This window comes from Canis lupus, chromosome 15, assembly GCF_048164855.1.
Source record: "Canis lupus baileyi chromosome 15, mCanLup2.hap1, whole genome shotgun sequence".
NCBI classification, from domain to species: Eukaryota; Metazoa; Chordata; class Mammalia; order Carnivora; family Canidae; genus Canis; species Canis lupus.
The window spans coordinates 48,829,923-48,846,478 of record NC_132852.1 but is presented as its reverse complement, the minus strand read 5'-3'; the positions used below and the strand labels follow the sequence as shown (position 1 = coordinate 48,846,478).

The 16,556-nt window shown below is 43.6% G+C and overlaps 1 protein-coding gene across 2 annotated transcripts; it reads right to left on the bottom strand.

Moving 5' to 3' along the window:
- Positions 1–1,212: 1,212 nt before the first annotated feature.
- On the bottom strand, positions 1,213–11,833 carry LYPD8 (LY6/PLAUR domain containing 8). Of its 2 annotated transcripts, XM_072777267.1 has the most exons (7): positions 11,691–11,736; positions 11,268–11,361; positions 9,508–9,616; positions 9,004–9,123; positions 6,656–6,820; positions 5,021–5,158; positions 1,213–2,271 (listed from the first exon to the last, which is right to left on the bottom strand). In XM_072777267.1, the coding sequence occupies exons 3-7, from the start codon at positions 9,560–9,562 to the stop codon at positions 1,973–1,975; spliced, it is 777 nt and encodes a 258-aa protein (XP_072633368.1). In that variant the 5' UTR covers positions 9,563–9,616; positions 11,268–11,361; positions 11,691–11,736; the 3' UTR covers positions 1,213–1,972. The 2 variants fall into 2 exon arrangements, with proteins under 2 accessions (XP_072633368.1, XP_072633367.1); XM_072777266.1 differs by lacking the exon at positions 11,268–11,361 and having other exon boundaries at positions 11,691–11,833.
- Between the last annotated feature and the right edge of the window lie 4,723 nt (positions 11,834–16,556).

Below are 16,556 nucleotides of genomic sequence, written 5' to 3'. Positions count from 1 at the left end.
CCAGAGGACCAGAGGAATTAAGCATGGACAGTGCGGGGAAGTAAGGTAGACTTTGAGCACAAGTGGTGCTTAGCTCTCTTCCCTTCTCTGGGTGAGAAGTCAGAAGGCGCCAGTGCAAATAGAAGTGTATTTAGGGTGTGGCGTTCTCTCGATTACAGCAGGATAACAGAGTAGCTGCCTGGGTAGGTCTCCACTACCTCTCTATTTAAACTCCCTCCTTGTCCCATCATTCTGCTGTCTTTTCACCTGCACCCTGCAGTCTTGGAGAACCTTCCAGAATGGAAACCTAACCCCAGTCCTACTCATGTGCTTATGCTGTGGCTCTGCTCAGCAGATTCCACCTCAACCAAGCAATCAAGGTTAACACCAGCAGCAATACAACACATAAACATCATATACCTCCTGTAGGACCCACTGAGAAGAACACAATAATGCTGTGGGATTCTTGCCAAAATGTGCAAACTTGACCTTATGATGAGAAGACATCACACAAAGGAAAAATCCCAGGACTGTCACAGATCATAGGAGTCTGAAGAGACATAGCTATTAAATGCAAAGAATTGGTTCCTGGACCAGAAAAAGGACATTAATAAAAATTGGTGAAATGTGAAGATCTATTAGTTAATAGTATTGTGTTAATGCTGATTTCCTGGTTTCAGTAATTGTAGTGTGTTATATAAGATGCAAACACAAGAGGAAAGTGGATGAGGGGGTTCTGGAATTCTCTGTGCTATTTTTGCAACTTTTGGTAAGTCTAAAACTATCTTGAAATATTATGCTGAGTGAAATCAGTCAATCAGAGAAGGATGATTATCATATGGTTTCACTCACATGTGGAATATAAGAAATAGTGCAGAGGACCATAAGAGGAGGGGAAACTGAATGGGGGAAAAAATCAGAGAGGAAGACAAACCATAAGAGACTCTTAACTCTGGGAAACAAACAGCGTTGCTGGAAGGGAGGTGTGGGGTGGGGATAGGGTAACTGGGTGATGAGCGTGAAGGAGGGCACATGATGTGATGAGCACTGGCTGTTGAATGCAACTGATGAATCACTAAACTCTACCTCTGAACTAATTATACACTAGATGTTAATTAATTGATTTTTTTTTTTAAAGAATGAATGTGTTGATGAGGTACCACAAGATGCCTTTCTGGAGGCTTTTCTTTTGATGCATTGTTAGCAAGTCTGGACAATAAAGACACACACTAGTTTATACCTTTAAAATTTTTTATTACAGAAAACTCCATTCTTGCAAGTCCAGCTCAAGGCCCACCTTATTTACCAAACCTGAACTTCTGTGCATGTTGGATTGAATAGCTTTCTTGCTCCTCAGGTCTCTGATATGGAGTCAAAAGCTCTGCTTTCAATTGCAGGTTCTCTGGGAATGGGGACTAGGGTTCCGTAGCTATTTCATTCTGAACAAGGCTATGAGACATCTGGTCAGTGGGAGCACCAAAAGCATTATGTCTCTCCCCAAGAGGTTAGGCAAGGGAGACTGCCAGCCTTCAGCAACCCCTCTGCACCCTTCTTTGGGCCCTGTGGATAATGTCCCTGTTGGACCTGTCACCAGAGCCAGGACAGTCACGGAAGGGTCAACACAGGGCTTTACAGGCACAATTGGGCATGCCCTCAGTATGTGGGTGAGAATGGGGGCGTGTTAGTCCCCAGAAGTGCAGGGCTGTAGGCAGAAAATGCCAACAAGGTGAAAAGGTATGTTTCTCAGAAGTAAGGTGGGCAGAGTTTAGGGGAGTCCTGGGAGCCACACACTAAGGTGCACAGATTTCAAATGCAAGGGACTGGGAAGTGGTGATGGACAGCAGCTCAAAGGAACCTATCAGGACAGACTTGGCCAGCCTTTAATAATGGAGAAAAATGTGGCTGTCACTGAGCTTTGCCAGGAGGGCTGTGGCTGCAATTAACTGAGCAGTTAAATAGGGGGAGGGAGGGGCAGTTGAGGGCAGGATGGGTCTCAGAGCAGCAGCCTCAGCAGGAGGAGGCTGCCAAAGGCTGCAGGAGTGAAGGAGACTCTGGAGCCCGAGTCCAGGCTGGTGGGCTTATTGGAGTTGGGTGCTGAAGAGGTGCTGGAGTTGCTGACAGGAGGGTTGGTTGGGGGGTAATTACGAATGGCAGTTGAGGAGGCGCTGAAACCGTCTACACACTTAAACTTTCGGAAGATGATTCCTCCAATTGTCTGGTTCTCAGCAGACAGGAACTGACAGGTGGAGTTCCTGATTTTGGAACAGCCTTTCAGCACGAGCTTCTTGGTCTCTGTGAATGTAATGCGAACAGTAAGGACTTCACAACACTCTTGCCCTTCCTCCTTAGGCCTGTTTTAGGTCTGGTTCAGCAACCTGTTTTACGTCTGGTTCTAAAACAGGAGCCTGGAGGAACACCACACAGTAATGGCAGAGGTACCATGGAGGTCAGCACCCAGACACTCTCCCCGATCTAAACTCAAAAGAAACAGGCTCCAGAAGGTGGATGCAAGCCCGAGCTCACAGATGAAGGCCAGAAATGGGCCTGGGACCCAAGTCTCTGGTGTTTCCCTGAGGGGCTGGCAGGTGATTAAAAACCCAGGAGATGGGCTCAGAGAGCCCTCTCCTCTCAATCCAAGAAGGACTCCTCCCAGGCTCCTGTACTATGAATTCCGTTTTCTATCCTCACTCTTCTCTGGACCTGAGTTCTCTCTGCCTGAGTTTTATCTGAATAGAGGAAAAAAATAGCTGGAGGTGGTCTTCATTCTAAATCTGAATTATATTATGTTTAATTCTGTTAAAAGGTGTAGGTCCTAGGAAAAGGCCAAGAGGATTTGCAAAGAAAATGTGGCTGTGACTGCAGCCACCTTTATTGAGCTGCTACTATGTGCCAATTGCTCTATGACTTAAACAGGTCTGAAGGACAGGCAGTTACACAGGAAGGAAGTGGAGGACAAGTGGCTACTTATCAGAAGGGCTATTAACTTGTTCTGAGAAGGAAAGAGAAATCTCTACATCCCTTGGAAGAAAATAATTAATTCCTTTTTTATAGCAAATAGCAGTGCTGGAGATTGAATTACAGTAAGCTAGAGAAATGTGTTGCTTGGCACATGTCTATAATATTGAAAAAAAAGTGATCTTGGGCAAAAATAAATAAAGGAAAAACCCCCACATGTATGATGGCTTTGATCTATCTGGCTTCAGATTAAATCAAAGGAATATTTTTAAAATTCCATCCTTGACATCAGAAGACACCTGGGAACAAAGTGAGCAGAAAGAGAAATTGTTTCAGATGTTATTGTTAACCTCAGACATAGCTTAAGAATTAAATATCAGAGCTGCGTAGACATCCTAGAGATTTTTTTAATTAAAAAAAACTTTAAGTGCATATAACTAAGTGAAAGAAGTCAATGTGAAAAGGCTACCTTTTTATGATTCCAAATATATGATATTCTGATAAAAGCAAAACTATGGGGAGAGTACAAAGATCAGAGGTTAAAAAACAAAACAAAACAGAAACAAAACAAAACAAAGATCAGAGGTTGCCAGAGGCTACAGATTAATAGTGCATAGAGGATTTTTAAGACAGTGAAGCTATTCTGTGTGATGCTATAATGGTAGATATACTTCATTATACATTTGTTACAACTCATAGAATATGCAACCTAAACAGTAACCCTAATGTAAACCTCGGACTCTGGATGATAATAATGCATCAGTGTAGGTTCATGGATTCATGAGGTACCATTTTGGTGGGGAATGTTGACAGTGGGGGAGGCTGTGTGTGTGGGGACAGAGGTATGTGAGAAATCTCTTTACCTTCCTCCCAGTTTTACTGTGAACCTAAAACTGTTCTAAAAAATAAAATTTATTTTTTTTTAAATAAAAAGAAAAAAATAAAATAAAATAAAAATAAAAATAAAAAGAGGTTCAGGATACTTGTGATGTTTGGCCTCACTTCTCAGCCTGCAATTACAGTTAAGCATGGATTTCCAGTACTATAATTGCCATTAGTAAAAGTTGAAATCAAATTGTACCTGGGTATTGGTGCTCTTAAACTGTTATTAAGCTGAGCCATATTGTGGCAGAGACTGGCTGGCTGTTCATTTTAGCTTCATGTCTCTTCCTTTCTTGCTGGACCACACTAGACACCATGAGACTGCATTTCCCAGCCAACAGAATGTGAGAGAGAGTGATGCATGCACTTCCAGGCTTTGCCTATAGAAATCCTCCTGCCTCCCTCCACTCCCTGTCTTCCCCGAACTGCTGATGAGAGACAAAGAATACAGCAGGGAGCTGCTACGTCCTGGGTGGCTGGGGACCAGATCCTCTAGATGAAAAGGACAACAGGCCCCAGGACTCTGCAATGAACTGCCATATGAGCAAGAAATAAATATCTGTTACATTGATCCTGAGGATTTAGAGGTTGCTTTTTAACAGTAACGAACTTATCCTTGCTAATAAATGTATTATTCTTTAAATATTCAGATGTAACATCTGCCTGAATATTTAAAGCATAATATACGTATCAGTTTTCTATTTATAGTGGTTAATTTGATGGTTAGTATCAAATTACTTCTGTAGGAAAGAACAATTGGTTGGATGTTAAAATCCAATTTGACTCTTCAATCAGGTGACCCAAGTTGTCATAAGGCAGCCCCTCTCAGTGACAGATAGAAAAAAATGTAGGTATAAAAGGAAATAAAAGACAAATCCCACACACACCCACAGAGCAATGCAATCTGGTAAAGAAGTAAATGTCAGGAATAGCATGATGAGCTTAAATGAGTCTGGCTTGATTATGAGCCAGAAGAGAGCAGGGTTCAAGAGATGTACAGCCCAGAAAGAATGGTTCTGGACTAAGGAGGCAAAATAGCAAGCAGCTCAGGGCTACATTAACAGCCTCATTATGTCAAAAGCATTCTGACCTTATTCTTTTAACCTCCCCCAGCCTCCTTTTGTTAACTCAGAACTTATTACCCAAGGCTTAATATGTTTTCAACTCCAGTCCCATAAAAGGGAATTGAAACCCCAAGACAAACCATTCTTAAATTCCGCAACTAGATCGACACACTGTTCTTCTTTATGACATTTCCTGGATTTCACACTACAGGAACTTTCATTAGATCCATAACATGCAGGACATTCTATGTTGCTGGATGAATCTTCTAGTGGAGGAGCTGGATAGAATAAGAGCCATTAATTTAGAACAAGGTTGTAATATAGAACATGGTACTGCCTTGTACTGAAGGGGACAAGCAAACAAAGATGCTAGCCAGAGGGATCTTGAAAATGGGACAATTGCATAAAGACAGCAGTCATCCTAACCTCATATCCCACCAAAATAGTTACAGCACACAACCTCACAGACCTTCCCTTACAAGCCATCCAGTCTTCAAGGACTGTGGTCAGTGGGTGTGTTGGGCTGAGAAGGGAAACATAAGATTTTGATCTAAAACCAAGCAATGTTGGGGCACCTGGGTGCCTCAGTGGTTGAGCGTCTGCCTTTGCTCAGGTCGTGATCCCAGGTCCTGGGATCGAGTCCCACATCAGGGTCCCCACAGGGAGCCTGCTTCTCCCTCTGCCTATGTCTCTGCCTCTCTCTGTGTGTCTCTCATGAATAAATAAATAAAATCTTTTAAAAAAAAAAAAAGAAAAGAAAACCAAGCAATGTCAACATTAGCCAGCTATTCTGAACATCGGCCAATAGATGTGTAATTATTACTAAATCTTTCTCTGAATAAATGATCGTGCCCCTTTATTTAACATTTAATACAAAATTATATTGAGATACAGCTGTGCTACTAATGACTTATACTCTAGAACGATGCCTTTTTGGCCATGGTTTCTTCTCTTCAAAAAGAGAGCTTTGGTATAAACCAACAATTTTCAATATCAATTTGTGGTCCAGGAACTCCTGGGAATCCCAAAGAACCATTCAGGGAGACCACAAGGTCAAAACCATTTTCATAACAATACTAAGATGTTCCTTGCCTCTTTCACACTCTTTCTTTCATGAATGTACAATGGAGTTTCTGAGAGACCACATGACATAAGAGATTGTAACAGACTAAATGCACAAGCAAATTTGAGAATCCAGTTGTCTTCTATTAAGCCAGAAACTAAAGGGCTTTGAGAAAATATGTAACAATGCCGCTCTTCTCACAAAATATTTTTTTGCTTTGGAAGATATAGTTATTTCTATGCAAAAATGTTATTGTTAACATGTAATGGGTTTATGATTTCTTAGTGAACTATAAATAAAGATTTTAAATTTGTTTAGAAATTCTTTGAATTTTTAAAATTTCTGAGTGTAAATATTGATAGTATGATTCACATAAATCAAATTTCTCTAGTCCTCAATAATTTTTAAGATTTAGAGTCTTAAAAGAGAGCCTGAAACCACAAAGTTGGAGAAATACTAATAAGCCTCTAATTTTATGCAACATGGAGTACTATGATTTCTGTCTGTTCTGATAAAGAGGAAAGCATGAAAGTAGTGATGATTTTCCCATTTGTTTTTCAAGTAATTGCTGTAAGTCAGCTGTTGATGTTACCCAGATATGCAGTGAAGTGCTTGGACTTGAGATGTTCACCAGAAGGTGAGGACTACAGGTGGCAAAGGAAAGGAGAGAGCTGAAAGGCCAGAGGGAGGATGGCACATTGCCAGCACCCACCCTGAGCATTACTGGTGTCATTGCACTTCTTTCCTTGGCAGCACTGGCTTGTAAAATGGAAGTATTCTGTATCGGACACACGGACAATGATGGTTTCAACCATGTCTCTCTCTTTTAGGCAGTTGTCCACAGAGCAGGCCTTATCCTGGTATATGTGGTCTGGATCTATTAAAAGGCAAACAAAGACTGTCAGTCCTGGGTGTAAGGCTTGGGAAAGGGTAGAGACTCTGAATAGTGACTGCTTCAGGCAACAGCAGAAAACACACCCCCAGTTCACTGTGATTTCAGAGACACTGAGGAGGGTTTCCTTGCAAACAGAAAAATCTTCCTCGTGAGGTAGTTCCTTCTTTTAGCAGGAGATGAGCAGAGATGCAGGCTAAATTTCAGATCAAAGATTGATGGGGAGCTTGGAAATGGTGGTTCAGGCCAACATCCAAAGCCACTGATCAGTCTTAGCATCTCTAAAAACAGCCAAGCAGAAGATGGTCCCACGTGCAATAGGATGTTAAATCTGAATACAGTCAAGCTTCTAGATCAGAGCTATCTGATATGGTAGCCAGTAGCTATATGTGGCTATTTAAAATTCAGCTCTTCAGTCATATAACTATATTTCAAGTGGCCAATAGCTACATGTGGCTACTGTACAGGACGGCATTGATATAAACATTTCCATTTTTTGAAAAGATTTTATTTATTTATTCATGAGAGACATGGAGAGAGAGAGAGAGAGAGAGAGAGAGAGGCAGAGACACAGGCAGAGGGAGAAGCAGGCTCCATGCAGGGAGCCCAATGTGAGACTCGGTCCCGGGACTCCAGGATCATGCCCTGGGCCAAAGGCAGACACTGAACCACTGAGCCACCCAGGGATCCCCAACATTTCTGTTATTGAAGACAGCTCTATTGAGCAGTATGGGTCCAATTTACAAGGAAACACCAGGAATATGGAAACAAAGAAATGACACCACAAGAAAATAATCAGCCAAAGCCAGAATATGGGATAGCTAGCTATAGGACAATTGGCCCAATTTATCCAACAAATCAATGGGATTGAACCAAAAAAAAAAGTGATGGTAGCTATTATAAAACAAATTTGACTTAATAGACCTAACAGCAAAATGCTATGTGGGGTTTTGTTTGTATCTGAAATCTAACACATTGGCTATAACACAACATCTGAAACAACTAGGATATTTCTAAGATGGCCTGGGTATTAGAAGAAATTAAAGAATCACAGTTAATTTTCTTAGGTATACAGTGGTACGGTAGTTATGTAAAAAAAAAAAAAAGTCCTTATTAAAGATGAATAATGAAGTATTTTCAGGAGAAATTACATGATACCTAAATTTGCTTTAAAATACCATTGCAGGGGATCCCTAGGTGGCTCAGCAGTTTAGCACCTGCCTTCAGCCCAGGGCATGATCCTGGAGTCCCGGGATCGAGTCTCGCATTGGGCTCCCTGTATGGAGCCTGCTTCTCCCTCTGCCTGTGTCTCTGCCTCTCTCTCTCTCTCTGTGTCTCTCATGAATAAATAAATAAAATATTTTAAATAAATAAATAAATACATACATACATACATACCATTGCAGGAGTGCCTGGGTGGCTCAGTTGGTCAAGCATCAGACTTTGGCTCACATCCTGATCTCCAGATTCTGGGATAGAGTCCTGTATGGGGCTCGACACTCAGAGAAGAGTGTCTGATTCTCTCTCTCCTTCTCCCTCCTCCCCTCCTCCCAGCTTGTGCTCTCTTTCTCTCTCTCAAATAAATAAATAAAATCTCAAAAAATATAAAATACCATTAAAAAAAGCAAAATGATCATTGTTGACACAGGATAGTGGTTACATGGCAATTCATTTTATTCTTCTTGCTTCTGTGCATATTTGAAAATGTCCATTATAAAACATTAAAAAGAAATCTAAGTGCTGTGGGAAAGAGGTAAAAATCATGCAGCAAATCACCCTGGGTGCAAGCGTGTTGGAGCTCGAAAAGGAAGGAGCAGTGAGGAGAGGAGAGGAAGCCAGAAAAATGGAAGAATGCAAGCACCCAGAGCAAACTGCCTGCTTTGTAATTTAACTAAGAGCTGCCCTTGCTTCTCACATCCACCAATATAGGTCTAGAATGGGATTTTAGACAAGAACAGCAATTCCAAGAAGTCACGAGAGCTTGTCAGCTTGCCCCACATTCTCACCTGACTCCTGCATGTTGCTTTTTCCAGAAGAGTCTTCATAACCCCATCTGTCTCCTTGCACAGCCCAGCGCTTTCTCAGCCTTCCCTTCCTCCCTGGCTACCCTATCCAGCTCCTGCCCTGTGCAAAACCCAGAAATGGGGGTTATGGCATCCCAGGCTCACCTTGAGAAAAGCTGGCCACCAAACTGGTACAGCTGGCATTGGCATTGCCGGGACACTGAGAGACGCTGCTGTTTTCACAAGGGTTTGTCACTGAATTACACTGCACGCAACTTAGGGATTCTGGTGAGACAAGATGGGCAGCACTGTCAACATTCAGGGGACACTTATAGACTGTACTCTGGACAAAGCACCACATCCACACCCTCCAAAGAATAGTGGGGATGGCATCCCTTCCCTCTGGGACCCCCCAAACTTGAGGCTGTGAGATGGAGCCACCTCCATTACTTTCTCCGCACTGTGCACCATTTCCCAGTGGGAAGACCCATAGCACAGAGAGGCTCCTCTGAGGGCAGTGTGCCCAGAGGGGTCTCATATTTTCCACTGACCACACCCTGACATGAAATGCCATGGGACAGGACCCCAGAATACCAAGAGTGAGAAGACTTTGATACAGTGTGCCAGAAAAGGTCTTCATTCCCAAAGGGTGTCAGTGGTTTCTCTCACCTACAGCTGCAACAGCAAATGCTGTGATGATAACAGCAACAAGGATGCCCTTCATGGTGCAGGACCTGGTGTCTCCCAAGGAAGAGGACTGTGGTGCAGAGCCTTATGCCTGAAGAGACACAAAGAAGGCAGTCTGGGGGCTGGCAAGGGTGCTGGGGCACAACATCCCATGTTACAGAAAAAATCAGCATTCTCAGCTGGGAGCACAGAACTGTGATGCAGTTTCTATGCTGCCCTTTCATCTGTGCCAGTCTGAGTTTCCCCCAATCCTGGATGCCTGCACATCTACACACAGCTACAAAACACAGCCTGAACATTCCCCACACCACAGCCACTTCAGATACAACATGGGCAGACAGATGATTGCCAGCCCCACTGGGGATGGGGTCCAAGAATAAAGTATAATGTAGTCCTCTAGCTAATATCTCACCACATTCACATAATTCACTTAGGAGCTCTGTCGTTGTCATCACCACACCTATTGAGTACGTACTCTCTTCCACGCACTTTATGTTCATTAATTCATGTGTTGCCTTCACCCTAACAAGCAGGTGCTATTATTAGCACCACTCTCATTTCATAGGGGAAATCAAGTCCCAGAGAGATCAAATAAACCACTCAAAGTCAAGATCACATTCCTAGGAGGTATTAGAGCTGGGGTTGGCCCAAGCACCTAACCACGACCCACACTGCCTCCAACAGATGGGACTCCCAGAGCCCCAGGCCTGGACACACTCAACCTGCAGGACAGAACCAGAGGCCCCAGCACACCTCCAACTGATGAGTCTCCAAATCTTTCTGTGTCGACAGTCATCTGATAGCTAAGGTTTGCTGTATTCATTAGGATCCCGAATCAGAGCTCCCAGGATTTCAACTTGCCCATGTATCAGAGCAGCAGGGAGTAGAAGTATCTGTCTCTGCCCTGAGTCCTTCCTAATTGTTAGTTCATTGATCCTATAAATGGTAGCCACAAACTGCATGTGGCAGTCATTGAAGGAATGAAAGAAAAAAACATTCTATTTCTAAGACTCACCTGGCTAGCTACTACTTATTGGCCAGCACAACTTTGGAACATTCCCTTCATTACAGAAAGTCCCAGGGCATAGTGTGGCTTACTGTCCCACTCAGCAGGTGAGGAACCTGCCAATGGAGAGATAAGGGAAGCTGCCCAAATTCACCGAGCTCATGAGGCCAAAACTGGGACTTCATTCTGCATCCTTCCAGCTCATGATAGCTGCTACTTACCAAGACAACTGACACCTGAGGCTGCAGTCAGTCCCCCACCTCTCATCTCAGCACACCACAACCACACACACATACCACTGCAACTGTGATCACTTAGTTGACTTATTAGAGGTTGGCAAAAAGGAAGAGACACTAGTTCAATCAGGGTAGGTAGAGGGGTATATCTATTATGTAAGGGCCACATAGTACAGAAATCCAAGGAGAGAAATTAAGTATATCTGGTTTGGAACTTGTGGCAGATGTTCCATACCTTGCACCCAACATGCCCCCACGCCTGATCACCCCTCCAGGCCTGAAACCCCAGTACAGAGACAGGCTCAGAGGTCGAGCCTCCTGGGAAGGGCCTCTCAAGCCTTATAAGTATGGAGAAGGGAAAAGGAAAGAAAGAGATGAGGGTAAGGAGGTCACAGCAGCCATGTCAGATATATCAACCACTTCTTCTTGTGTTATACCCCTGATTATTAGCCTCGTCTTCAGAGGGAAATAAAGGAGGCCCACAGAGATCAGGATCTGACCTAGAGACACACAGCAAAGAGAGCCTAGAAGTGGCCCTGATCACCACCTCTAAAGAGAAACCAGGGAGGTGGCCGTTGGTGCAGGAGGCCTCATCTGCAAAATAAGAACAAGTAGCATCTGAAAAACCCCTTTGAAAATTCCTTCCCACTCATCTATCATTGGATATTTTCTGAGTGCATCCTATTACAACTCCTTTCATGTTATACATAAGCAAGTTCAGAGCAGCTATGAAAAGGACAGCTAAAACAGAGAGCAAACCCCAGGCACAGAGCTCTCCCCTCCAGACTTCCTTCCCCTGAGCACTGCTAAAGGAGCAAGGGCCATGATAATGCCCTGAACTCCAGCCATCCCACATTGGCCTTCTCTTGGTTTGAGCTTTTTAAAGCTGGCGCCCCCACCACAGCTTGGCTTCAGCCCCTCACCTTCAGAGTCTGGCCTGGAGACTGCTCTCCCGAAGGTGGATCCCAGTACAGGATAAGAGCATGTGTGTGAAAGGCCTTATATAGCAGGTGACTGAACAATCAGAAAGCACCACTGCCTGCAGGGAGGGGTTTCTGGATCAGCTCTGCCAAAGCCAAAGAGCCACAGGCAGCTTAACCTTTTGGCAGCTGTGCAGTTGGTCAACTTTCTTAGGCCTCCAAAAATCGGGTGCAACTTTGGTTAAGGCCTGCCTTTGGCAAAACATGCAAGAGAACAAGGTGTGTCCTTGATGTTGTCTCATGTTGGCTATGCACACTGAATGTATTCTAGTATCTATTAATAAATCATAAGCATCACTTTATACCAGCCTGATAAAGAAGTCACCTTGATTAGACCATTTACAAATGAAACCAAGGCACAGAAGAGAAACATATGAGACTTGCCCAAGCTCACACAGCTCGGATAGTCAGAACTCAGAATCATGCCACATGGGGTCCTTGCAGCTCAGGAAAGGGGGTCAGGCCCCCTGGAGCAACTGTCTTAACCAGGATGAGAGTAAACCCACGATACAGCCTCACAGGGCAGAGAGGCCATGAAGCCCCTGCTTGCAGCATGTTCTACATACCAACATGAAGGGCCCACACCATTGCTCCTGCCACCTCCAACACTCCGGGCAGTTCATCTGGCCTGGCTGTCTGGGAAGCTACTGTTGGGGAGAGCCTAGATCAGCCCCTCCCAGCACCTTCACACTAAGCCCTAGGTACCTCTGGCATTGAGTGTAAACTGGACTTCCCTGGCCTTTCCATCTTTCTGCATTCATACACACTCAAACATGTATTCACATACATCATAAAACATACATGCACACACACACACACACACACACAATTGGTGGAGGAGGACCAAGGAAACAGGGGTTGGGGGATATATCAGGCCAGCACCCCCTTCCTGCAGTTAGACTTTGGTTCCCTGCTCTTGAAAATACCCCTTATACACTTGCTGCTACTCTGCCCTAGTCTGTGGCTCAACTCTCCTTCCTTTCCCAAACTCACTCATTCATCCAACAAACATTTGTGAGTTTTTTGTTTTGTTCATGCATTGGGTCTGCCCAGGCATTTGGGAGGTATCTGAGCAAAGAGACAGAGACTGCTCTCCTGGAATGTAGTCCAGAATGGGAGATAGACAACATAAATAAAGTGATAAATAAGCAAATTATAGAGTAGACTGGAATGTGGTAATTACTCTCACAAAAAGAGAAGATGCAAAGGTGAAGGACCAACCATGCTGGGGGAAATAAGATTCAATTTTAAATAGATCTGCATTGGTCTTGTGGAGAAGACGAAATTTGGGTCATTTTATTATAAGCAGAGCCTCTGGCCATCTCTCATTTTCTCTTCATTTCCCCTTCTGTCCTCAGGCTGACAACAGATTTTCCTAAACAAAGGCAATTCCCTCCCTAACAGAATTTTGTTATGTCTTTCTTCCAACCACCTGGGATAGCCCAATGGGAGAAGTGGCAGCAGAAGCCACAACAGGATGTGTGTGAGAGAAAGGTCCCATGCACTGGGCTTTCCCCAGCCAAAGATGGAGGACTTCAAAGACACAGTAACAGCCTCAGGGGCCACTCCAGTAACACACTGAAAATTGACAGTAGACTCAGGCTAATCTTTATTAATCCTTCTCAGAAGGCAAATGGACCAAAGGCAACAACTTCCTGAATCCAGTCTTTGCCCCTCATAAATAAGTCACTTATTAACCTGGCTCACTGGGCCTGAGCTCCCCTCTATAAAATGGGAACATCAGACCCTGAGGAAATGGTTGCTGGTTGTTTATTTCCTCCTGGAGTCTTCACCCCACCTCACTGTATCGTTTCCTAATGTCATGTAACAACAATGGTATGGGAGGTGGGAGTTGATCGTGTGTGATGTGGTTGCTATACACAGCCACTCACAGTAATCCTGAATTTGTCCATCCTGAGGTCTAGACAGTGTGCAGATGGGTATCATAAACTCTCCTTGACAGATGAGGAGGCTGACCTCAGAGAATTCTCTCCTCTAGGCCTTAAGACACCTAGGCCAACTTCCTTCCACTCCAACACAATTCATGTAGGGGCCCGCCTCTGTCCAAAGTGTTGGGAATACTGACCCACTTTCCTCCTTCCTGCTCCTCTCTGTAGTCAGCATGGGACTATGGAGCCAGAAGCTGGGATCAGTCATAAGGCATTATAAAAGAAAGTATCCCCTAAAGCAGATTCTCCTTCTCACTAGCCAAGAAGTCCAGGGATCCAAGAGAAGCAGGATCTCAATACACTAAGTTTTGCTCTTAAACTAAGGATACTTGGCACATTTAAGGCACTACGGCTGTATTATCCCCTTATAAGAGAACAAGGATGGCTGTCCCCATGACCATTCAACAGGTGTAAGCTAAAACTTACCCAGATATTGGAGAATCTGGGCTGAAACCCATGCGGGAAATAGGCTTCTCCTGAGTTTCCCTAAACTATCAGTAAAGCTTAGAGGTGAGTTCTCAAAGGAATCCATTCCATTTTGGAATAAATATGCAGAGGTGAGCAGGGTTGGGGCAGGACAGTAAGAGCAGATACTCCAATAAATTCCAATAGGTGTCCAAGCCAAAAACTCAGCTAAGTGTCCCAACTGAGAACATCCCTCCATCTGTGTTTACTTCGGGGAGCTATCCCTGACTGGCTTGTTCTTCCAGCTTGGAAATGTGAAAATAAGCTGAAGATACTGTTCCCAGTATTCCTGACCTGCAGACACCACTCAGGGAAAATGTGAGTGCTCTGAGAGATAAGCCTGCCAATAGTCCATGCCCTGTGCCAGTTAATGAACCTCTGAGTCTTGGGTTCCCCATCTGTCAAATGGAAAAAGCAATGCCACCCACTTCTTAAGAATTGTTCTGAGGGTTAGAGGAGACCACTTAAGCAGACATTAGTATGTACTTATCATATTGTAAGAGCTCCAAAAATAATGGTTCCCACTCTGAGCTTACACCAGTGGCACCACAGCCTGGGGAAATACACAAAGCCCAAGAATTAGGCTAAGAATTTAGCCTAAGAAAATTTAGCTATTTTTACCCTTAACTCAGTCACTGGCAGTTTACCTGGGCTTCCTCTGTGGCAGGGGAGATGTCTAGTACTAAATCAATCATCATCTCAGGAAATTTTAAATATGACCATTTTCCTAAAAACTCTAGGCACTAAATACAAGGCATATTTGAAGAATTGTTGCATCCAACATTATAAAACCAGTTTGTTTGCATGATCTACTATTGTGGACCTTCACTGGATTGGTAAGGAAAAACAAAAACCAACAGACAGGTCTGGCTTGACAGCTGGCTACACCAGTTATTAGCTCTGTAACCTGGTTTAAGATTCTGAGCATCCAGGGGATCCCTGGGTGGCTCAGCAGTTTGGCGCCTGCCTTTGGCCCAGGGCACAATCCTGGAGTCCTGGGATCGAGTCCCGCATCGGGCTCCAGGCATGGAGCCTGCTTATTCCTCTGCCTGTGTCTCTGCCTCTCTCTCTCTCTCTCTCTCTATCATAAATAAATAAATGTTAAAAAAAAAAAAAAAAGATTCTGAGCATCTGCATCAAAACAAAAAGAAAACAATGCTATTTCATGCAGATGCTGGCACACAAAAAGCACTCCCTGAAAATGACTATTTCTTTCCCCTCATCCTTTCTCTGCCAATATAGACCTAAATGTCTTCAGGATTCAACAAATATTGTTACTGCCTTTAGGGTAACCTCACTGGGTAGTGGGGTCACAAAGTTAATGAGACAGATGAGTTCCTTGCCCTAAGATTTTAAGCTGACAACTACAAACAAACAAGGAAACATTTTAAAAATACGAGTAAACAGACAAGATAATCGCAAATTGAAGAATTGTAATGGAAACAAAATGGCAGCTGAGAAAGGAAAGAAAGACAGTAAGGCAGGGAGATCTCTCTAAGAGATGAGAAGAGACCAGACAAAGGAAGGAGATCAGATGGCTCCCTGAAGAGGGCAAAAAGCATGAGCAAAAAAGGCTCATTGGTGAAGAACATGCCTTGCTTAAGGAACTGAGTAAAGGAACACCAGTTTATGGGAAAATCACAAGGTCAGTATTCACACCCTCCTCAGCTCATTTCAACATTATGCTGCTATTTCTCACAAGCGGCTTAGGTGAGGTACAAAGAACACTGTGTCTGTTGGCAAAAGTGTTTTAGTTTTGCAATTTACTAGCTTTGTGTTAACTTTTCTCCATGAGTCACAATTTCCTTATCTATAAGATGGTAAAATAGGTAATATTTATCCAGAGAAATAGGTGGTGACTTCCTGCCCCTTGTCTACAAAACATAATGAGAAATAATCAATTTTCCACTGGTTACATTATTTCTAATGAATGTGATATGTTAGTAGGACTAACCAGTACCCATTAAACATTGTGCCAAGGTTATTTTGTCCATGTGGAGCAGAGTCAAAGTCATGTTGACAGGAAGATGTGCTTTCTTGATATAAGACTGAATTACATATGTTGGGAAAACTATTAACACTCACTTTTGCCTTCTGAGTAATGAGCAAGGTAACCTGCAGGTCTTTTCACTCCTAAGGAGTCTGAATTGAATCTGTTTACTTATCTTCCACTCACCGTCCATTCATCAGATCCACAAACCCTGGACAGAAAACCACCTCCATTAGCAGCTGGTCAGAGCCCAAAGTGCTAGTCCTGGGGAAACTCCAGAAGTAAATAAATGATGAGGCTCTGTGTCCCTTGGGATACAGTGGAGTTGAGTTTCTCTGGGGAATGAGAAGAAGGTAGAGGAGACATAAGAGTGGAGGCTTCAAAAAAAGATACAGAGGGATGGAA

Bases quoted from the DNA above. Each gene is read 5' to 3' on its own strand.
- LYPD8 (XM_072777266.1), bottom strand. From the start codon at position 9,562: ATGAAGGGCATCCTTGTTGCTGTTATCATCACAGCATTTGCTGTTGCA. The intron at 9,124-9,507 runs GTGAGAGAAACC...TTGTCTCACCAG, and splicing joins ATTTGCTGTTGCAGCTGTAG to AATCCCTAAGTTGCGTGCAG. The intron at 5,159-6,655 runs GTGGGTGCTGGC...TATTCTATCCAG, and splicing joins TGACACCAGTAATGCTCAGG to CTCCTCCACTAGAAGATTCA.